Genomic DNA, 24433 nt, shown 5'->3' with positions numbered 1-24433 from the left:
GTAACCAAAACTGAATGAACCCTGTCATCAGGCAAGAGAATACACAGCAAAGGATGATGAAACTTGAGGTTGGTAAACCTGGAGTAAGACTTAAACAGCAAATGAAACAATCTTCTTCACATCTCCTCTATACATGGAATTTCATTTCTTGTGAGGATTAGCAGTTCTTTTACCATAATTTGTTCATCTGCCTGCACATCTGACTTACATGAGTAAAAGGACAAATGAGATTTCTGTACGGTTACCACTTCTCTGGCCATGACACGGGTATAACACAGCAGAACTCATGTTGCATGATTCAGCTGTCTGAACGCCTCCACCATTTATGGCCAACGTTTCAGGATTACTCACTGCAGTATATGAAGCAGACAGATACTTCCACAAGTGACAAATTGAGCTGAAGAAATTGCTGTGTACAGCTGCCTGCTGATACTGCTCTGAGCACAATCGGTTCATTGTGTTTCTCAGCTCAGTGGTTATTATTTCAACAGATAGGACTATCTGGTGCTGCAAAACTGGAGGCTCTTCCATGCTGCAGTACATTTTTCCTGCTAAATATGAAGCCATCCTGCAAGATAAAGTTCATTTCTCCGTCCAGATGTTGCCAGAATCTCAGACAGATTCTGAAAGGTAGCAAGTTTGGACTAGTTAAAACAAACAAACAAACCAACCCCAAAACCAAAACAGCTAGTAACTAAGCAAAGCTCCTTGCTCTCTGGAAAATGTCTAGAGCCCAAACAGCATTTGAGATTGAAGATCTACAGAACGTGATTATTAAAAACAAAGATTATTATTTACACCAGATCTGATACATTCCAATCCAGTTTCCTAATCAGAAAACTTATTTCCTGGTTCCTTAGTTCTCCATCTGCAAATGAGAATACTTGGAACTCTTTATTTACAACACCATTTTGAAGTTTTTTAGCAACTCCAGGAGTACAGAATAGACACACTGCCATGGAGATGCTGCTGCAGCACCCGGCTCGGCCCAGGCCCATCCAGCTGGTTTCCTATTGTGCAGTTTGCTGAGCAGACATCCTGCAAGGACAGTGGGGCTGTTTACTCCATCACAGCTGCTACAACCAAAGGCTCCTCCTTGATTCAGCACCAACAGAAATTACAAATGGGGGCAGCTAAATGCATCACAAGAACACTGATGGTGCGAGGAGGTGATCTGTGCTTTCAGGAATTAACATGAACATCAACCTGAATTCTAGATGGAAAGCATAGGCTGGAGCCAAATTTGAGGGCTGTATGTGCATTTCAGAAGCATCATCAATGAGAAGAAGAAAATGGGAGGAGTTTACTATTTGGCCAGGAAAAAAATAGATGCATACTATCCTATACTGCAGTCAGTGCAGAGGGCAGTTAGCTGTCACGTCTCAAGCTAGCAGCAATTGAGGCTCCTCTGTATGATCTACACCAAACAAAAGAGTCAAGACTCAGCACTAGGAAGTCAATAAATAGTTACTTCAAGGAGGGTTAGACAGTACAGTCTCAGAAGTCTCCCACAGGGAAAAAATTAATTCTGTTGGTATTTAGAAGGAGAAGGTGCTTATTGACACTCAGCCATATTAATGGGGAAAATTTTCAAGAAAAGCCCATGCACACAGTCCTGGCACCACTATAAATATGTGGATAGAAAACACAAAATCCTGCCGCAACTGAGCACTGACTAGAGGCTTAGCTTAGTTCCTGGACCTTGGCAGCTTGTGTGTTAGCCAAGTGTTTGATAAACTGTGGTACTCTTCTTGTTCAGCATCTCTTCACCAAGGAAAAATTCACTGCTCGAGACCACACTGTCACGGTTGTTTGCATTCTAGCACATGATTAGATATTATCTTCAAAAGCAAATATGCTGTTTAGCACATGAACGATCAAAACTAAGTAGGTTATTTAACGCCTTTTGTGGAATCACCTCTAGAAAATATTAAAGGAAGAACTGTCCAACCATAAAGCATATCCGTTAGTCTATGTGCAAAAAAAATTATTAGAGATACACACAAAGTTGGTGCAGACCTCTGCCTCAAAACCTGCAACTTCTCTCAATATCAAAGCTTAGATCGTGCTAAGAAGCAGCAAATATATCAGTAAAGCTCAAGACAAAACAGTGCACATACACAGTACCTTCAGAGAAGAATGAGACTATATCACTGTAGACCTGAAAACAACGTGCCCTTGAAAAACTTTTTTTGAGAAAAACAGAAAGAATTTGGGTACTTCACCTCTCTAGGTTCTTCTGGGAATTCTAACCAAAGTAATTATTTAATGAAAAATCTGTATCGCACTTGAATCTGTATTAAAGTTATCTCAATCTGTAGCTGCACTGATTAATTCTTCAAATCTGCTGAAGAAAATCATCATCTCTTCATTGCTGCTGACACTGGCTGGGCCATTTATCAGCACAATTGCAAGGTCCATCTTATCTTATTACCCACCTTGGATTAATGCTGCATCTTCTAGCAACACATTCTAGCTGTTATTTATTTTCACTTGACCACAAATTGCTCATTGTCTAGTTATCCTTATGAAAAGGAAGTATCTTCATGTGACTTTCAACAGAAAAGAGGATCAAAAAGAATACAAAACCCTCTGACTTGTTCTGCTGTTCACTCTGTTAGTATTAAAAGGGTGAAGAATGAGAAACAGAAAGCATGCCATATTCACAGGTGCGTAAGCACCTGCAGCTGCCACTGACCTCCAGTGAAACAGCAGCGTTCCCTTCTTCTGAGTAGAGAAAAAAGCAAATACAAATAATTGAAGGTAAGCCTATAAAGGGCACATCGTGCCACTTAGAAGTCTTGCCATTGTATCACTTCTTCTTTGGAAACTTCTTAAAGCTTTCAATTGCCTTCACAGGGAGGCTGTTAGAAGGACAAAGGCAAAGCTGAAACTATTTCTGCAACGCAGGTTACTGGCAGTGCCTCAGTCTGCAGCAGCGCTGGGTGCATGAGCCCCAGGTTTGTCAGCTCAGTCTCCCAGCGCTGACACTGAAGCTGTAGAGCAGGGTCAATGTGCTGGAAACAGCACTACAGCTTCTGGGAAATTTTGAAGAACAGAGAAAACAGGGCTACCATTAAATTAAAAGCGGAAAGTATCTCTCTGTACATGTACCTACTTATTTAGGTACTAAATATTTCTGTTCTTGTGAAAGTTTTTCATATTTACAACATAGCAACTAGTGCTTTATATAAAAAAATAGAGAGATTACAAGCCTCTTGGAACAAAGGTGGCATCTTTTATCTTTCTAACTCCCTTATTTTACATCTGTTATATCAATATTACAGCCTTTTGAACACTGTAGAAAAAGGGGTTGCACTTTGCTCTCCAAACCAAACAGTCCTATTTTAAAAGCATTAATACAGATAGAGTAAATGAGCAAGGAAGCTAAGTGTTTTCATTCTTCCTCTTTGTTAATTTAGATGAAGACAGACTGCAAGCAGAGATCAAAAGATATGTATAACTATTTCTCAAGCAGAACTATTGGATCTTAGAGATCTGCAACATTATTTGCAAATAGAAAGAACTCTCAGGTGCAGAAAATACTAACGGAAGTAGTTGTAAAGCAGTCCTTTCAAGCCACCAGGGTATTTTTGGCATTCATGCTGTTGTTTGGTTTCCTCCTTATAGCCCCAGTCTGTGGAGTCTTGTGACTGTGCAGCAGTCTCTTCCCACAAATCAAGCTCACATGGCTAAGAAGAATTTGAAAAAAAGAAACCCTGAAACTCTCCCAACAAGTCATGATTTCTGCCACTGGGCAGCTGGCAGTATCCAGGAGAGCAGCAACACTCCTCCCTTTTTCTACAGCTTTCTTCACTTGACTCTAATCTTAGAGCACTTAAACTTTAAACTTCAGAACATCTCTGTGAATGAGCCGCTTTTACAAATGGAGTACTGAAGCAGAGAGCAAAAACCACAAGAACCTAGTATGCTTTTGCCCTCTAGACCCCAGAAGTTTAGATACGATGTTAGACTGTTAAACCTCTCAAAGGCAACTGCAGGGCAATGACTGATCTCCAAACCATCCATCCCAAACAACAAGTATTAGCAGTGTGCTCACTGGAGCATTTAAACTGAATGATGAGTTTACAGATTGACAGAGATCCTGCTCCAGCGGGGATTAATCTCCCAAAGCAATACGATCAAAACAGTGAAACTATTTCTACTACTTCCCGTTGCCGCCTGGCTCATGTCCACATTGTTTTTTCCCTGCATTAAGATAATGTTCCTATCCACGTTACTTTACATTACTGTCTTCAGATACAAATTCAACCAGTCTGGATCATTAGTATTTCTTCTCTGCTACAGCAGTGCCTCATGGTCCCAGTCATACCTTGTCACCTAGCGGAATAGTGTGTGTGAGCATAACTGAAGAGAGAACATGAAGAATTAATAATATAACAATATCTTGCTTAGAGTAAGAAGTATGAGTTTAAATTCTCTTCCACTGTTTCAGTGATGTCTGGAATTTCTCTATTAGAAATAAACAAGATATTAATTAACTAATTGCTTATGTAACAAACATCATTACATAAAATTATCATCTAAAGGAACCGGAAGAAGAATTTTAATTATCCAGGTGAGATTCAAAGCAGAACTGTACTTCGTGATTTCTATGGTTGTCATCTCAAGTTTCCCAATTCCTGATATACAAGCACTGTACAGTTAGCAGCATCTTGATTAGCCTGACCCAGTTTTTGGATTATAAAAGACAATTCAAAGCAGCAGCTGATCAAAACCGAAAGGCCTGTTGGATGGGTACATGGATGGTAAACCTACGGTGTCAGTGCTGTGGGCAAGCTGCCAGGTTTGGGGCATCCATACAAGCCTCTGTTTGTTGAAAGGATGAACCACTCCAAAGGCTGAAACTAAAAAGCTTTACCTTCAGTACTACGTAATCGCTCTCCTGTTCCAGAGGCCAAATGGAAAAAAGAGTATTTCCGAGCCTGTCTGCCAGATGCTAAGAGCATAATGCCTACAGAATAAGGTCACTTCCATAGGTGGAAAAGCAGCAGTAAGCTAAGCAGCTCACTCCACTCCACGCCCTGTGCCCAGTAGCAGCCTCTGCCTCTCTGAAGAGCCCCCCAACACTGAAGGGCCGTTGCTCTGGGGGAGTGGCAACTTCAGGAGGCTTCGTTGCCATCATTGCCACCTACTGCAAGAGCTCCTGCTCTACAGCCCCAACACAGACCAAGCTCTTCCACCGCAGGCCTGGCAAACCAGGCAGCTCCTGTCCACCCCCCTCTTGAGCCTGCTGGCTGCTGGCAGCCTCCCAGGTGCCTCCAACCCACATGCTGCAAGTGGGACAATGACGGCTCAGCACAGCCAGCATCCTTCTCCAAAGCCTCACTTCAGTTCTAACCCTGAATCGGAATAAAGTGAGCTATGCTCCAAGCATACCCTAAAACCTAAACCACAATCCTTGCTGACATTAGAGAACTACTTCTACAGGACAAATAGCTCATTTTAACAAATCTCATCAAGCACCGCACGTCTCATGAAATCTTTAATCTATCTGTTCTACCACTGAAGGAACATTCCCCCTTCACGCAGCCAGAAGGTTCCCTACAAAAATCTTTCCCCTGTGTGAAAAGATCTATAGCAGAAGAAAACTGAAAGGACAATAGCCTAGACTTCAGTTTTCACTACTCGTGCCTTCCAGCTGACATGCAGAAGGGCTGGTCAGAGAGGTGCACACGGGAGAACAGGGGAGCGGGGGACAGCAGGATTTCTGTGCTTGCTTTTGCTCTTTCACTTCAACTTCCACACCCATCTCTTCTCAGAAACAGCCTCCTTCCTTTTTAACCTTAAAGCTTGATGTTCCCATCATCCTATCCAAGTCAACATCAATGTTTTTATGTTGACAGTGGCCATACTGTCAAAAAAAAAAAAAAAAAAACCCACACTGTGAAGAGAACCCCTTTTACAGACAAAAAAAAAATCAACCTTTTTTTTTTTTTTTTTCTGCTGCAATTCTCCTGGGAGTGAGCAAAGAGCAGTAGGTGTCTCCACCTTTAAAATATCAGTAGTGCCAAAACTTTCACAGAGAGGATGCTTTCACTGCAGGCTGCTGTGTAGAGAAAGACTGGGGATCAGCACAAGGCTAGCTAGGCTTGAGCACTGGAAGCAGCCTAGCTGCGGCAGGGCTGCTCACAGCCTCTGACAACCGAGTTTGTTGACAACTAAGTGAAAATTAGTCTGCAGTGAGCTGTGGGCCACTGAGGACAGACCACTTCTAGCATCTAAACCAGACAATTTCAAAGTAGACTTATCGTTTCTAAGCTGCAGTGCAGTCTGCAGTGCAGTCTCCATTGTAAATATACCCAAAGTCTTTGCACTCAACATTTTAATTCAGAAATCAGAAAAAAAGAAGAAAAAAAAAGAAAAGGCTGTTTTAACCAAAGCAAACAAAGTACAGAGAGTCCAAGTAACATGAAAGGCATTACAATTCCTGTAATGTCTCCATAACCCTTTTGTTCTCTTTTAACCCGTGTTCCTGGGCCACAATTTCCAGATGCTGCAGCTCAAATCAGGCTAATTCAAATCTTACCAAAGTCAAGAGAAAGCTTTCTGCTGATTTTATGGAAGACAAAATGTTGCTTTTTCATTGCTACTGTCATATGAATAAGGACACAAGAAGATCACTAGAACTTTACTTTCTTGCATAGTCTTATGCTGAACATTGACCAGACACTAAAAGACAGTTGCTCCAGGTATAAGCTCATATCAGTTATATTAGGTGTAACTCCTAAATTTAAAAAAATATGCTGTTAAGTAAAAAAGAAGGAAAAAAAGGAATAAGCAGATGAACATTTTACGACTTCAAAACACTACAGAAAACATGTCTCAAAGCAGGCAAGACTGCTCATCTGAACCATTCATCTGAATTATTCACTATTTCATCTCTAAATCCAGTATTAAACTGTTAAGAAAAAGCTTCTTAAATTAAGAAGAATCTCTTGCTGGCAATGCAAAAGCATCTGTACAAAGTATACATGTTATCACCTGGTAACAAACTAACAGGGAAATAAAACTGATAATAACCTCTTGCAAATGAAAGTCGTTTTATTTCCAGATATTTCCACTGGGTTCAGTGTTTGACTCAGAATTAAACAGAACAGGGGTTCTAAATTTGACCTCCAACTGTAAATGCTGTTTTTCCCTGTTTCATTCTTTCAGTGCTAAGAACAATCAGATTAGAAACTGATGTTTCTGTATCTTTGTCCTTTAAATGAACTGCTAAATATCACCGTATTACACCTATGAGCTCTTTCAGGTGATCTGTGAAAAGCATACTTAAAATTCCTCTTTCAAACTTAATTTTCAGGGATTTTCTTGCAGTAATATGAGAATAAATGAAAAAGATAATTGATTTCAACAGTAAGCAATTACATACAATGACTTTTCTACAGCAGTTGTCTAATTAAGAGACTATGAGCCCAGCATACTGAGCCTTAGATCTAAGCACTGTTTTTGAGGTATTCATATGATATGCAAGATGCATAACTTTTTGTATTCTGTTACATTGCAGATGCACCAAAATACTTGCTACAAACTTTTAACCCTTCACAAAAAATTTTTACTTGTATACATGATTTGGATCTGAAGAAAGAAACAGCCACTGTTGAACTGAGTAAAAATATCTGGAGATTATCAATGTTGATAAATAACATTTACGGCAAGGCTGATCTAAAAAGTGACACTGGACTAACAATATCTTGACAAAATTAACAATGAATGATTTGTTATGAATGTGAAACACGCATATGCACAGATGTCAGTTATATAACCCATTTCTTACATCGTTAAAGAGTAAACATCAGCCTATTCTTTCAGTTTATCAAAACACAGTAGAAAGCAGGCACATTTCTCTCCCATATTTCTCTCTCCTAATTAACAGATTTTTTAACTGCATGTCTTTTACTATTGCAGCAGAATCTCATCTGCCTCCTCATTCTGAAACGCTACATACAAATGCCTATTGCTCCCAAAGGCTTTTCTAAGAAGCATCTGTAACAAAAGAATTGTAGGCGCATACCTTAACCTCTTGGTTGGCAAAAATCTCCACATCAACCCCACAGGCAACCAGAGTAGAGACATCACAGTCCATGCTACGGGCTGGCATCCCCCCCTTTTGTACACAGAGTTAGGCAACCTCAGAGTAACAAATGATTGGAAGGAAAAAAAAAAAAAAAAGCAATCTTCAATTCAGTATTGCAATTGAACAGTCCAAAATTCTGTTTCAATGCTGACAATAACTGCAAGCTTCCGACACAAGCTCTTTGCACGTAACTGAGTTGCTCCTTGCCTTCCCCTCGTACACCCACCAACTGAGCAGGCACAGCATAGTAACAGCGCTATTCCATCTCTCATGGCAATGACATCACCACAAAGACTGACATAAGCTAAATCTATTTTTTCAACCCTTTTATCTCTAGGCAGCACAGTGGATCAAATTGAACATGATTATGTGCTAAATCTGAACTGGGACTAAATCAATTCAAGCAGCGTTCACTGGCAACTGAGTCATAGCTGTTGTTTCAGCCGAGTGCTTATGTTGGCAAAAAAGATCGCCTGACACTGAAAGCTCCACTCTGAGTGTAAATTAACTCAGCATTTAAAGCCACTAAGCTCAAGGTAACATTCATTACTTTGTTGTACTTTAAAATCTACAGCAGAGCACTAATAATAATAAAAAAAAAGCCAAAACCCAACAAAAACCTCGGCATTCTGCTTTTAATAGCTCTAATAGCTCTAAGCATGCTATATAACCCCACACAGGAGATTAGAGAACACCTAGTCCTATCATCAGGAGTGATCAACATACTGCAAACCTGATCCCTGTACTTAGACATACAAGTTACACTATGACTCATCTTCAGAAAGATCAGAGGCATGTCTGTGTGATTTGGAAGTCGATACCCCTTTTCAAAGAGCAGAACACAAAAATTTCCCTTGAAATAAGGACTTTGCACAAGGCAACCTTTATACCATTGGTCCTTAGGGTTAATCCTTCACAAGTGTAACAGTATTCAACTGAAAGAAATAGATTTAAGTCAAGTGAAGATGGTTTACACCTGCTGACTCAGTGGTCTGTTTATTCTTTGCAAGTTTATTTTTTAACAACAGAAATAAAATATCTACATATCTGGGACTTCTAAAGGTGATCTTTATCCCAGACTTGCACCATTATTTTTCCTCTAATGTTTCATTGTTGTGATCCATAAATTACTTTTAATTCTTGCAGGCCTAGAGATGACATTTATGGGTAAGTCAGATTAACAGGCAGAATTAAAATATTTAATTATTGATACAAACCAAGCAGCAGCACATAGCTCAACGTAAGAGATTGCTCTGCTTAATTCTGCTTCATTAACAGATACTGCAGCTTGTACCTCATTCTATGATGCTGCACTTAGCTTGCTACTGATATTTAAACTAGGTTGTCTAAAACTATCTTAGACACTTATGCTGAACGGTGGTCAATTTGGGCTGCAGACTACCATACTCTTAACGAAATCCAAACGAAGACACCTGGGGTAAATATATCAAGTTCTTTGCACCAAAACTGTGCATTCAGACACCTAAAAGCAGAAGCAGCTTCAGATTAGACTCAAGTCACCCAGCTTCCCATCTTACTCTCTTGCCAGCACCATAAATATGTTAAACTCAGGGAATTCCAGATTAGCCAACGACAGAACAACCTCTACTGAGAAATCCACTCCTTACCACTGCGAGCTGGCAGTAAGGTTACATGCTGATATAGAAAAGCTGAGATCTCTTATCAGAACATTCTTTTCAAAGTTCTATTGAATTATTCGCCCACTTTTTAACTTGCATTTATAGTAGCCTCCTCAGCAGTAATCACAGACTAAGATCCACAACCAGGACAGAAACATATCCCAGCACTAAAGATTTTACAAACCGATCAACAGAAATGGATAGAGTAGTACAAGCAGCAAATGAATCAATATGGTTTATCATGATAATCAATTGTTTTTACACCAGTCACTTAAATCACTGTCAATTTTTTTCATAAGCCATAGGAAAACACTTTTTAGAAAGAATTTGAAGTTATCATTTTTGTGCATGTTTAGAGGAACTTTTATTCATATATTTGAATACCATATATGTGATGTGATAAAGATGCCTGATTGAAGGTCTAAGCAGGCAGCAGTGGAAAAATCATGTCATCACAAAACTGAGAAGTTAGTAAGTGATTATCAAAGAGCTGGAAGGAAACACCAAAACCAAAGACAAGTCATGTATATCCAAGCCTAATGAAAGTTTTAACAGTAATGGACCAACAAGACAAAAAACCATAACAAACATTTGAAAAAGGAAAAGATAAGAATTAGATGATGCTGATCACTAAGGTCCAGAAAGGCATCCACAGTGAAAGTGATGCCTGGCCTAAGTGTGATTTCATAGCAGTGATGGAAAAAAGATCTTACGATACAAAGCTATACTGGATAGTTCTATAATAATTTATTTATTTTTTTAATTTTTAAAACTGTCACCTATCAATTTCAATAGTCCATCTCCTTAATCTTCTTATGAAAAATGGTACATGGTGTATGAACTGACCTGTTCCACTTCATGATTATTCTTGCACTTCTACTATTCATCTCCTTTCAAAACAGAATCACTGTAATTTTTCCTCTCCATCTGAATAAGGAAACCTTACTGAGATCAATTGCTTTCTCTTCTTGTTTCTTCTTGCCTATTCCTAAGAATAACCTATTTTTTCCCCTTAAAAACCACTCTAGCTCACTAGGGTATTTTAGTGAGTTCTTTATAGAGACAACCCAGTTTTTTTGCTTCTCGAAAACAAAGATTACCTAACAGAAGAACCCTACAGAGCGTTTGAGTGCTTCAACTTACATCTTTCAATGTACATCATATTCTGTTACTGCTCCTCATTTGAAATCAAGACATAATCCTATGTGAGATTATTCTCAGAGCACTCTACAGTTCCTTATAATCTCATCTAATGTTAATAAAAAATTTCATGATTAAGTAATTGAGTAATTTCATGACTGAGTAAAATTTCAAAATTGAGTAATATTGACTGCTTTCTTCACATTAGGAAACTTGTTTTTCATTCAAATTTAAAGAAAGATTCCTTCCATTTCTTTCAAAAAAATTCTTAACTCTGGTTCTAGATGGACTTGCTCAATTCAATTCACCAAATGCCCAAGAAAAAATAAAGGATATTCCATGCATATTTTAAAGTATGATATTTAATAGGAATTGGTATAGACACATATGCGCTTCAGCATATTCAAAGGACCTACTCTTTCATTAGGTTCTCCAGATCACAAACGGCTACTAGTCACAGCTTTTGTACTAATGTGAGAACAGGAAAGCTGCTCTCTTGTCAGTGGGTGCTAAGCTAGAGGATTTGTGGATCATGTATATACCTTAAAGCTTCACCTTAAAGGCTAGACAGTATGCGGAATACTACTACTGACCAATACAAGCAGATTATTTTTTTTTTCGAGTAAAACAGTTGGTGCTGAGAACCTGACATCAATAGTATACCTATTTCAAGAGGGATTACTCTAGGCTAGCTCTAGTACGTCCTGTGGACTGGTGCCCAGCAGCAGCAGCGTAGAGGCAGTCCTGGAGGCATCCTCTGGTTTTTCCTTCATCTGAAGGAAACCCCCATGCAGAGTGCTCTGTGAGGGGAGCCAAAGCGCAGAAGGTGGAAGACCCTTTCAGAGGAAAATGACCTGAACTAGAATGCTACTGTAAATGCATCCAAAAGCATATAACTCTATTGCCATCCCCCACCAACTGTACATTTTGTTTAAGACCATGACCACTAATTCTGAGAATGGAGAGAAAGCAGAGTTTTGAACAATCATTCAGAAGTTTCTCAATTCATTTCAGGTTTTGTCCATAGTAACAACTGTGCATGGAATTAAATGGGCACTATTCGCTATGTGTGAATATTTCAGGGGAGTGAATTTAAGAGCAACTGAGACCCACTTGTATATCTAGGCTGAGTACAGAAATACCAAGTTTTTACAGTTACATGCATAGTCATCAAGCAGGTCACAGAACTCAGAATAATACTGATTAAACATAACTCCAGGTGGTATTGTTCCTTCACAAGAACCAAAGAAATCCTGTAGCATCACTAGACTCTCTGATGATTAACACTTGATCATTTCTTATACTTGAGTCAGCAATCCCTTTCAAAAGACAAAAACTTTCCAAAATCAGAAGGAAAATAAGTCATGTTGTTCCAGCCAGGAATAATCTTGTGTTCTGGATTTGTACAGTGCCTGGGATAACACAGTCTTGTCTACAACCTTTACTCCTGTGCGTGGAGTTTTTGTTTTTCTACAGTGTTACCATAGTTATAGCTATGTCTCAGCTTGATACATATAAATAGTATCACAGATTTAAGACTTTTCAAGCTCAACTGTCAAGTCATTAAAACAACTTGTGCAAAATCTTGACCCTCCTTTTGCAAGCAAACTACTACTGATTTAGCCTTAGGGAAACTTCACTGTGGACCTCACAGTAACATCAGCCACATTGTAACCAAAAATACCAGCTAAATTCAGAAGCAAGTGTGACATTTTTTGCTCACTGGATGAAGCTTGTGCTCATTATTACTAGTAATAGAGGGATTATTTATGTAGCAGCTCTGCTTGCAGGTGCAAACCATGTTAAGGTGCTGTACATATTCACAATAAAACTAAATCCTACATCAATGACCCTTTGCTGCTTGAGTGGAACACCATAAATAGTTTCATATTATGTCTGACTCAAATATTTTTAATGATGTGCGTCTTTATTGATCATATTCACGCTACTACACGTCAAAAGAATTTAAACTGAGCTCCCTTATATACCTGTCACTAGGAACATACTTTTACAAGTATAATCCTATTTTTTAACAGAATTATAAAAGATAAATACTTTTAAAAACCCATAAAAATTTAGTAGCGTAAGAGATAGGCCTGAAAAAAAGCCCTGAAAAAATGACAGTTCTTCCAGTTTCTCTGTCTGCAGCAGGAGATAGGAAAGGCCAACCAGATACATTCTTTGAGAGCAAAGTTAGCTCCTTCAAAGAGGTCTTTCATAAAGACATTAAAAGAAAGCTGAATACTGAAGACTGAGTAGGGTTCAGCTCAGCCATAGAAGGCAATAGAAGATGCATAAATTTTTTTTTTTCTTATGACAGTGAGCATTGACTTGTGCTAAAGTAGATCACCCCCAAAAGGATGGAACAGATAAATCCAGCCAAAGGAACACACCAGCACCACATCAGACCAGGGGAATCTGGGCCAAGAACTGGGAACTGAAGGAAGGAGGTATTCTCACCTCTAGCTATGCTGCAGTTTATGCTCTGTATATATTGAAGGGTGAAAGGCTGGCACCTTTGGGACACAATTCAGAGACAGATGTCTGAAGTTGAGGGAGATGCACAAGCAAATGAGGTAAAATACATGACCTGATGCTATGAGCTATCCATCACCACGCTAGATGAATTCACTGTTACCTAGAAATAGTATCTCCACTCTTAATTGCCAAACAGAGTGGCCATCAAACGTTACTCTGTTAAATTATGCCCCTTTTAACAATGTCGTGAGGATTTTAACTCTTGATGTATATACTCTTTTTAATAGATGAAAAGGCCTGAGATTCCATTAATATCCATTAGCAAACTTCTCCAAGAACGGAGCCAACAGCTGAAACAAGAGTGTGTTAAGCCAGAGAAAACCTATCTACACCAACTTACTCCTCCCTAGGTTCTAAATTACTATCAAAACTTGATGAATTTTCAGAGGCTATGGAACACAGTAACATTGAAGATATAAAACAGAGAATCTAGAGCATCTTTGAACCCCCCGAAGATGATAAATAGATGAACTATAAATCAAATAAAATATCATTTAGATAGAAAATTTAACTGGCATTTACAATAAATAAGGAACAATGAACTATCCAACAGCTACAAAACCACTGATTTTTCCACGAGTTTGATCCCCAAGCTAAAGTTTCTGCAAATTCAAAATTGGCAGTAACTGTGGCAAAAAAAGGGCTCTGATTCACCCCCTCTCCTAACAAATAATCATTCCTATGGTTTGAACATTTTTAAAGACACAGAATTTTGGCCAGAAAAAAAAACCCAGAAGTTTAATTAAACTTAGAATAACCCTAAATCAATAAGCTCCTCATAAGTGTAGAAACTCTAGAGCTTGGAAGATCCCTGGATGAACCATGCCTTGGCTGGCCTTGATTTTTGGAAAGGTAACTTTTCTGTATAATAAGTCATATTTTTCTTTTCTGTAGGTAATAACCTTCTGTTAGTCACACTTACAGATCTTAGAATCTGAGGGTCCAAGAGTCAGAAAATAAAACAAATCATAAACATTATGAAGGATTTCCCCCTCCTCTAATAAAGATAATATCAAGCAACTCAAAGATCCACATATGATAATGTGAGAATATTTCAGGGACTGAATAAACAACTATGTCATTTAACCACATATGTCATTTTGCTGTCTCATTTAGCTACATACAGGTTTCAACTCTGAGTCAGAATTGCTCAATTACTTTTAACGTGGCAGCATCATTCATAGCCCTTAGCTTCCAAGTATATGTGTGGAGGTGTGAGGGGGTGGAAATCAGTGCGTGTGTCTTCTGTCTAGTGAAAATGGTTACAAATCCTCCTCTGTGCCAGATCCACACAGGATAACAACTGTTATGGTTGCAGACTATAGAACCGTCTCTCTCGTAAAATGAGCTGCCGCAGTTCAGAAGTCAGGACGTCCTTGATTCATTTGGTGAACAGATGACCACCCACAGAATACATAACACACACAGGAATCCCTGATAACAGAAGAGGATCATAACCCTGCAGTGTAAGCTAAATTTATTTGCAGTCTATCGACACAGTGTCACAGATAAATTGCATAGGTTTCAGTTTTAAATTAAGAGCACTAAACATAGATCTACACTTCCCGGTATATACATTGCCATTACAGGCAAAAGTTTTGGGACTTAATTTCATTGCGTCAGCATGGATAGCTAGTGCAATGTGAGATGTCTCGGGGTATCCAACACACATGCATGTCAACAAACGTGAGAAAGGAATTCTAGAAGACCCTTCTGAACCATCAGACAGAGGCCCAGAGAGATTCTTCAAGCTATTTAACTTAGCACTAAGCACCTGCATTTGGGCTACTGAAGGCTTCTTGTTCAACATGCAGTGGACTCTAACGAGGGATTTTGCTGTCCAGTCACTTGATGTGCAGTTTAGGATGGGCTGAATTGCTCTTCTAACCTCCACCAATTGCTAACTGGATTTCCGGGAGCTATGACAGAAACTTAAACATATAGTACATATGTACATACGTATAAGCTGATGTTCAAATTTAAGTGTTGATCTTTAACTGAATCCTATGCATAATGTTACCACTGTGCCTCAACTTCTTCCACAGCAAGATAGGAACAGTGATACTTACCTACTGTGTAGACGTATGGCAATGTTAATGAGCATGTGTAAAACAGATTTCCCAGGCAGATTTCTGATTTATAGATTTTTATGTTATCTTTAATTTTGTAAAAATGATAGAATGACCAAACACTGCAAAACAGTTGAGGTGCTTATATATATTTACTCTTGCAGTACTTGACAAAGAATTAAGACGAGGTCATACATGGGCTCTGTAAGAGACCGCCATGCATGCAGGATGCCAGGCCAATGCTCAGAGCACTGCAAGAAACTGAAATCTCAGGCACCTTCTCAGTTCACACTGGGAAGATGGAGATGTTCACAGGCTGGCATAGGATCAAGATGCCAAAGAGATGGATTTAATTCTTGACAGAATTACCTATGTGACCTTGGACAAAAACCATGCAGGAACACACATTCAGAATAGTTCAGAGGCCTTGTGTTTTATTTGGATTTTAAGTGTAAACTGGGCAGGACAGGTGCTCTCCATTACTAGACGTTATTTAAGGGATGATGCAGGTTGGTATAGGCCTGTAATACTCCTGCCTAAAAACGTGATTTACAGTCATCCATGAACTCTGTTAACAGTTTCAAAATGTATTTTTAAATCATTTCCATTTACCCTTTCTTGTCTCAGACTAGCAAGGGTATTTAACATGCCTGCATGTTTTCCTTGTCATTTGAGATGCTTCATCACAGCAAAATGCCCTTGAAAGAAGAGCCTGGAATACCAATGCTCACTGCTGTGAGAGAGACCAACCTTATCTCTCAACTGCAGCTCTGCACAGGACACACAGGTGAGAGATTTAATGGCTGTGCTGAGAGAAAATAGTGTTTACTGCCAAGCCAGCAAAAGCAGTTCAGTTCAAAGGAGAAAAAAAAAAAAAAGAAAAAAAAGAAAAAAAAAGAGTAAACTGTCAAACAGCATGCAGTCAGACAGCAAATAATGAAGCAATGAATAATAGATTTCTTACATACTTGCTATTTTATCCTGATATTATAGGATAGATATTTATTTTGCTGCAACATTTTAAACCAGATAAGTCTCTTCTCCTATTAATCCCCTGATCCAACTGCAGACAAAAAATAAGTGTTGATACTTAAAATTTACCATACAGAAATATCCATTCTTGTCTTCATTATAGACAGAAGACACTGTCTTCCATTTTGATAAATTCTCTGCTAGTATTTTTTATGTTCAAAGGACAGATGGATATTAGATAATATGGAACCCAAAAGTCAGATATAAAGCTTCTCCAGTGGCTCTAAAATGAAACATGAAATATGTTAAGGAAGTTGTGGGTTTTTTTCCCTAGAGCATGTAACTGATGATCATAAAAAAAAAAAAAAAAAAAAAAAAAAAAAAAGAAAACCAAGTAATTCTAAAATATTAGTGAACTTGTAATGTATTTATAAAATGGCTTTATCCAAGTCCCTTCCCACAAAACTGATTTCATGATTTCACAAAGAGAAGAGACCATGATGGCCCATTTAAGAGCCTGTGACTTACATGAGGATAGCAGACATCAAATTTAGTTTCCCCCTTTTCCTCTCCCTAAAAACCAGACTTATTTTCCCAACTAGAACTTGAGAAATAGTCTTCCATTGACTCAGCCCAGGAAAGCAACATAACCAGTCTTCCATTCTTCTGTTTTGCACTCTCAGTTTACTCAGTATTTCAGTAGTTTTTATAAAGTGTGATACAGCTCTGAACAGATATTCACAAAATAAATTAAAAAAAACCCAAACAAAACAGAGCTAGTTCCCATACAGTCATCTCACACATGAAGTGTCAGTACAGTGGTTTCAGAAGATGTGTATCTAATATAGTTCTAAATCATTTAGTCATTCTACACATTGGTTCACTCTCTAATAATAGGGCATTACGATGCATTGTCAATATTAAATTGACAGCAGATACATTAAAAAATACAAGCAAGTGACAGAAAATTCATCTTATTTCAAAGCAACTTATCTATATTTAAACACACAGGTTCCTTCTGAACCATGGAGCTTCGAACAATGAACCCAAATATATGTTATTACACAAAACAAAACATTTGCTAGTAGAAGATTGTTTCCATACAAAAATTCTAACTCATTCTGGTTTTGACAGTCTTCAACAAAAAAAAAAATAAAGTATTTTTGATTCAAGTCATCCAGATCCATGGGAAGACTTGTCTGCACTAGATATTCTGGCCAAATTAGAGCTACCACTAAAATGCCTAATATAGAGAAAGCCTCTATACATACCAATGAAGATTATTCCCACTTTTGAACAATGGTATAAGCTGTACTTGGAGTTGAGGCAGCATGTCTGCATGTGCCATACAAAGTCTATGGTAGACACAAACTGTCTTAAGACAAAACCTCAAGCATACACGTTGTTCTTCAACACCTTTGTAAAACCTCTTAATCATATAGAAAAGTCTAGACAGCAGTAACTTTTCAAGACCTTTTTAAAAATGCAGGAGGGGAAGAACCCCAATATTGGCTCCAACTAACCTGGAGCAGTTCAGCTGTTACTTTAGCTTTTAGGTTTTGTTTGTTTTGACTTCTTTCATTTAACTTTAAGTAACTTGTTTCTAATCAGGAGTCCCTGTAAAAACTTGAAAAAATGGAAACAACTGTTTCTATGAAGTTCTGTGGAGTTTCTTGTTTTCTTGGAAAGAAGACACTTTCTCAGCCTCAGATTTTTATTTATTTATTTTACAGCTTCTCATGGTCTTCTGGTTGCTTTACAAGTAGGCAAACTCATCTTATGAACCTGTTTGACTTTGGGAATAGATGGTTAATTTCTCAGATTTCAGATTAAGCAGCTACATACATTTGGACCTAGGTCTGATTCCTAAACTGTACCTGCAGTTACACCAGTAACTAAGTCTGCCAGGAATACTCTAAGCTTAGTTTTGAGACCAGCTAGCACCCAACAGTCCACATCTGTGCTGGTACTATTGGCCTACAAAACAAGAAGTTGATCTTCAGTCTGAACATGGGGTGCATCTCAATTTCTGTGGAGCTCTACCTGTGCCCAGGAACTGCTGGGAGAAAACACTCCTTAGCACAGCTAGATTCAGGCCAGTCTAACAATTTACTAGCCACGTTTACATAAACAAGCATGCTTGAACTTACTTTTGTAGATGCAGTTTATAAGACTTCTTAGTTGTCCCCACTCCCAGCCAGACTTTAACAGTCAAAGATAGTCTGTAGAGCCTAATGGACCTGTTTAATCACTATTTTTTTAAAAAACCTATGATAAAACATTCAAATTGCAAAGGCAAAAAAAACCCTACCAAACCACTAGATCTCAGAAAAAGCTAAGTAAAAATTCCACCAAGTCATAAATTCAATCCCAAAGCAACTACCTTTGACTTCTGCACATCAAGACACAAAGATGCAGGCCCGTTGATGTGATGTGGAGTTGTTCTCTATAGCGCAGACCATCTGTAATTTTGTCCAAGCTAAATTTAAACATCCAGGTGAAGAATCTCTCTTTAACAAAGACTGTACTTAAAATTACCTCCTACTCAATTCTGCATTTCTAATTATGACCACTTGTGCCCCAGTTATTTTCCACTCTGAATTTTGCTCACAACCTTATCACAGCTTATTTCACCTCATAATCAAGTAATGTATATTTAGTTATTTTTATATTTCTTCACAAGTAAACTCTTCAAATTATCTGAGAATATTTATGGATGATTTAACTTTAATCTGCTAATTATTTTTGTAATCTGTTACCAGGAATTCAAGGTAATACTCTGTTCTAGTTATATGAATCAATTAGTAGAACAGTTACGGTTACAGCTCTGATACAGAATCTACAGCTTTCCCTCACATAGCTATAGATCACTTAAGTTTCTCTTTAGTCAGTTAAATTAGAACAATCCAAATAAGTTACGAAGAGGGAGAATGCCAGCACTGACACATTCAAAAATAAAAAATTTGAACCATTAAGAGTTAATCCAACGGCTTCAATTTTCATATAATGCACAGCTGATGGAAAAAAAAGTCTCACAAAAAACCCGCCTCCTCTCCACTCTATGTCCTTTGATGTAAGGCACTTCATACTGATGCTTACCATAAAATATGAACTTGAGATTGTATTAGTTTGGAGGTCACTATTTGTTTTGCAGCTTTCCTCTGTAAAGGAATCTTTTTCCTGGCAGCACAAAGCAAATAGGACTTATTGTAAAAAGGCATTTGTTTGCTCATTGTTGAAAAGACAAAAAATACAAGTATTAATTTGTAATTTAATATGTAGCTTTGAAATAGTATCTATAAATTTTAGCCATAAGCTGAGTTTTTATAGTCAGAACTTCATACTCACTCTTCCAATTTAAGATGGACAAGCAAAATTCTACTTCAGTTCACTTGAGATATCACCAATTGTATTACAATTTCCTCAGGCCACAGAGATAAAATTAGGCTCAAATATTGCAACACATCTTGGGTGTACCAGCTGCTCTCAGAGGAGTACTTGGAACTACATTGGTTTAGTTCATGGCACTGTTTTTGTCAACTTCAACAAGAAGAAATTCATGCTCCAAAACATGCATAACAGAAGAAGGTCACAACTCTTTAAATTAGCTCTTAAAAGACTGCTGTTCTAACACTGGATGATAGCAAATGATAGCAACCACTCCTCATGGAAAGGATATGCTCTGCAGCTGATAGATTTATTCCCACTCTAAACTACCAAGTGTATCTCAAGCATGTTTATGTTTCTATGACACAAGGAAGTAACTGAAGACAGTCACAAGCCAAGAAACATTCCTTGAAGATAACTGAACTAGAACTTGAACAAAAAATAATTTCTTATCTTTTGGACAGAGCAACCAAAAGAGTTATATATTTCCTGTTCCATCAATGTTCTTTTAGCATCGTAAAATATTATTGTAATGTCTGGTTGCTATTTACAAAATATTTTACATACACCAAAGAATGCAGACAAATTTCTGAAGGGACATGTACCAGGCCATATACAGTAAGCGTGTTTTAAAAAGAACAAATTCCCCAGCAAAACAATTCCTATATCAGGTTGCAGGCTGTTGCAGGGCAGAGGTCTGCCCCATATTAGACTGTCCGAGGAGAAGGCCATTGAAGTCTTTAATGCATCATATTCACTGTACTGCCACAGCATAAAAAATTTGCACATAAAAGATTAAAAGAGCATCTTGCTAACCACCAGAAGTTACTCCTATTAGTCTACCATCCGGCTATGAGCCAGGAAGCACAGTGGTCATGGAATAGGGGCAAGGTGCAGCCACACAGTCTTACACTGATCCCACCTTAGCAGCAACATAAACCAACAGGGACTAAAAGACATTCATTGATAAAGATACACATTGTGACATCCATAAAGATAGTCCCAACTTGCTGCCTTGTTCCTGTAAAGGTACAAAAGAGAAGGTGGATGACAGACAGAAAACTTTCTATATTAAAATCCACCTATCAGTGGCCCTAGCTACAAAACTGTAAAACAAATGTTCAAAAACTACTAAATATCATAGAATCATAGAATGTTGGAAGGGACCTTTAAAGGTGATCTAGTCCAATCCTCTGCAATAAGCAGGGACATTTTCACCTAGATCAGGTCGCTCAGAGCCCCATCCAACCTGACCTTGAATGTTTCCAGGGATGGGGTAAATATCTCATGGTATTTTGAAAATATAGATAACAGAAGCTTTTCTGGAAGGCAGAGTAGTTACTAAGTACAAAATAATGCCACACCGAATCTTCAAGGCATTGACAGGTTTGGAGTTGTGTGTTATTTTAAAAATGTCAATTTAAGATCTGGAAAAATTATTTAAATTTTAATGGCCTGTATCTTTGATTTTTCCTCTAATGCCTTTGAACCATTCCCTAGCTATGACAACTGCTGTATTTCAATTTGCTAAATAAATTCTTCAGTTTATTAAGATAAACATGAATAATTATTTTTATTGATTTATTTATTGCTATACAAATTTCTGGAAGTAAAACACTTATGCAAGCTTAATGTACAGAACCAAAAAAAGTTCCTTCTGACTCCTCAAATGTAGAAGGCATTATAGGTAAACTATTTTAGTACTATTTCTAGAGCAAAAGCTGAGCAAAGAAATAATATTTTTTTAAAAGCAAAATTTAAAAATGGCAGAAAAAGAATGAGGACATATCTTTTCCACTGTTTAAAGATCAGAGTCCTCAAACAGTGATTTTGTAATCCAAAGGATAGTTGCATGCTGCAATTAACACAGAATTTTTTTTTTTTTTTAGTTTATATTTCTATTTTTTTTTTGTAGCATAATACTGATGGATAATTCAGTTGTACAGAATTTGCTTTGTCTGTAATTGAAGTATGATTTCCTTTGGTGAATGGGAAAGCAGTACCAACAACTTTATAAATCAGAAAACGTGTCAAATTTAGATATTATACTTGGTGCTGTCCAGAGGCTCTGGACTAGTCTTTCCCTCAAGAAGCCCAGGAGGACTTACAGATACAGAGATATTCACATATTATATCATAAGTTGTGGAAGCTGGAAGCTTAGAACTGAACTGTAGGAGCGAGTCACATCTTGAAGATATACAAATTAACTCTAAAAATTTTGTGCAAAGGCTACAAGAGGACTCACAGAGACAAAATGCAGCAGAAACACTTTCCGTTGCATCTTTCTTGGGAGTATTTTATTCTGTGAATTGGCAATAAATGTAGCCGATATCCTGATTAAAAGACAGGTACATACTTCAGTGCAAACCCATAATCTTTGGGGGGGGGGGGGGGGATGGGGACCCAACAACAACAAACCCTACTATCAGAGCCAGGCATCTTCTTACTCACTAAGTCCTTCAGTCATCTGATGCAGCTGTTTGCCATAGCAGCAGATTGAGCTGAACAAAAAGACTAATAATTTAGCTTTTTGGCCGCTCTACTTACTACTACTACTGGGACATTATTCCAAAACCAGATGTTCTGTAAGTTAGAAACTCCAGTTTTCGGACAAACTTAAGGCCAGGATTTTTCCTCTCCCCACTAATTTCTTTTTCAACCCTTGAATTTATAAACAGCAACAAAATAGTTCACAGCCTTTGCTTCTGCTGCATTAAAATGAGCCAAACTCTTCCACAAAATATCAATGCAAAAAGAGCTTAGAGATAAAAACAATTTAGAACTAGTTTGGCTCTTTCTGCTTGGCACAGGTATCCTACAGTTCAGATTCTGACTCAGCTCTTGAGTCACAAGGCTTGCTAGCTTCACACGGACAGACATCCTGCATGTGGTCCCAACAGCTCAGAGCTTTCCATATCATGATCTGTGACTAGAGGTGCTGTTATTTTCAACATGAATTTGTTAACTACCAGAACATTGCAAAAGAGGTTACATAAACAAAAGTGGTCTCAAGTTCATGTTGCTTGAAATTCAAATGAAAGAACAGAATCAGATCTATGACAGAGGTTTCAGTTTTCATAATGGCAGGGAACAGGGTACCAAAACCAAGCTCCTTTCTTCCCATTCTCTGAGATTTTCTCCATTTATGACTGTGCAGAATCAGGAAGCCACTGAAAACAGGTGAACTGGAAAAAGATTCCTGTGCCTTCTCTACACCCTGCTTTTGCATAGTAGTTTTCTAACCACTTCATCTTGCCTCGTATTACTTCTGAGATCTCATTATTTGCTTTCTTGGTTTAGTGCATCATTTACAAATTCTGATAAAAAACATCTGAAACTTCCACCTCAAATCAAAGGCAGGGAGTTAGGTCAACCTCAAATTTGATCAATTTGGGGTTGTGTCACAAAGTTGTAACACCACATGACTGGACAAGAATAAACATAGCTTTCTTAAATATAGGTAGAAGTACAGTAGGCAAGCACAAGCTTACACAACTTGAAGAGATTTTTGGAAGAGGTTTTGAAAAAGGTCACTGCAATCCATACACTTAAATGCTAAAAAAGGCAGCAAAAGTTTAAAATTAGTCTCCTTCTGAAGAGAATCTTTAATAGATTTTGTCTAGTATGGTTTATTTCAAATAAATAAATGGTGGATCACATAGCATCTGATACAGTACTGGACATCAAATCATTTGTTAATACAGAGAAGACAGAATTGGTACAAGAACTTCTACACGTAGAAGAGGATAGCACTACCTTCAGTGCCAACAGAGGAAGTACCAGACCAGGGGAAGCCTATTAACACCACTCCTATTGAAATGGATTTTTAGCAGTAATTTTATCTGGATATTAATGACAAGCCACACAACAGACAGGCACTCATGAAACTGCCAATGGCTTGAAGTTAGAGGTGTCTTCAAAGCACAGGAATATCTAGATCAGGACCAAAGGTTTATCACAGACTGGCAGTGCTGGTAAGTTAACATAATAGCATTTGGAAAAAGCCAACACAATCCCAGGTTTCAGCAGAATACTTCTAGGTAAAGAGAGACAAATTACAATGTCACTTCACAACACCTCAGTTCAATAATGAGTACAGTTTAAAGAAGAGATAGCTAAAAGATGACGATGGCATAGCAAATGAATACACACTTGTCATAAAATAACAAGTTCCAAGATGTCTGTGGGAATGCTAACAGGACAGCATGATTTGCATTGCCGTTGGAAAGAGACAAGAGCGATTTGAAAGAGTTTTAAGTTAAGTATGGGAGGGAAGAAATGCAAAGCAACGGTGGCAATAAACTTGAAATGGAACTGTAAAATAATGGCATGAATAGGTAAGAGTGCGGGTGCTGAAGAATGAAAAGGAAGCCTGAGCATACTCCCATTTCATACCATTTTGCATCATCAGATACATCAGAATCATAGTTATAATGAGTCATAAGGAAGAAGTCTAACGGCAGTTTTGAATAATGAAATAGCATGGGAGAAAGTGTGGGAGTCGTGAAACGCAAGCACATGATCAGCTCAGCTAAGAGATTATTACAGCCCATACATTCCTTCAGCCATAAAAGCATGGGGAAAG

The 24433-nt window shown here is 38.0% G+C and overlaps 1 protein-coding gene across 4 annotated transcripts in view; it reads right to left on the bottom strand.

The window, feature by feature from the left end:
* Positions 1–24433, bottom strand: part of RCAN2 (regulator of calcineurin 2) — a 98474-nt gene that overhangs the window by 36810 nt on the left and 37231 nt on the right. The window contains exon 1 of one of the 4 annotated variants that reach the window (XM_074820204.1): positions 8039–8409. The exons of the other annotated variants lie outside the window; for them this stretch is intronic. Within the exon in view, the coding sequence (XP_074676305.1) occupies positions 8039–8125 (87 nt within the window). The 5' untranslated portion in view covers positions 8126–8409. Of the gene's footprint in view, positions 1–8038; positions 8410–24433 lie in introns of those variants that run through there. 4 annotated transcript variants of the gene reach the window in all.

This window comes from Strix aluco, chromosome 3 (genome assembly GCF_031877795.1).
Source record: "Strix aluco isolate bStrAlu1 chromosome 3, bStrAlu1.hap1, whole genome shotgun sequence".
Taxonomy (NCBI): Eukaryota; Metazoa; Chordata; class Aves; order Strigiformes; family Strigidae; genus Strix; species Strix aluco.
This window is presented reverse-complemented; position numbering and strand designations above follow the sequence as displayed.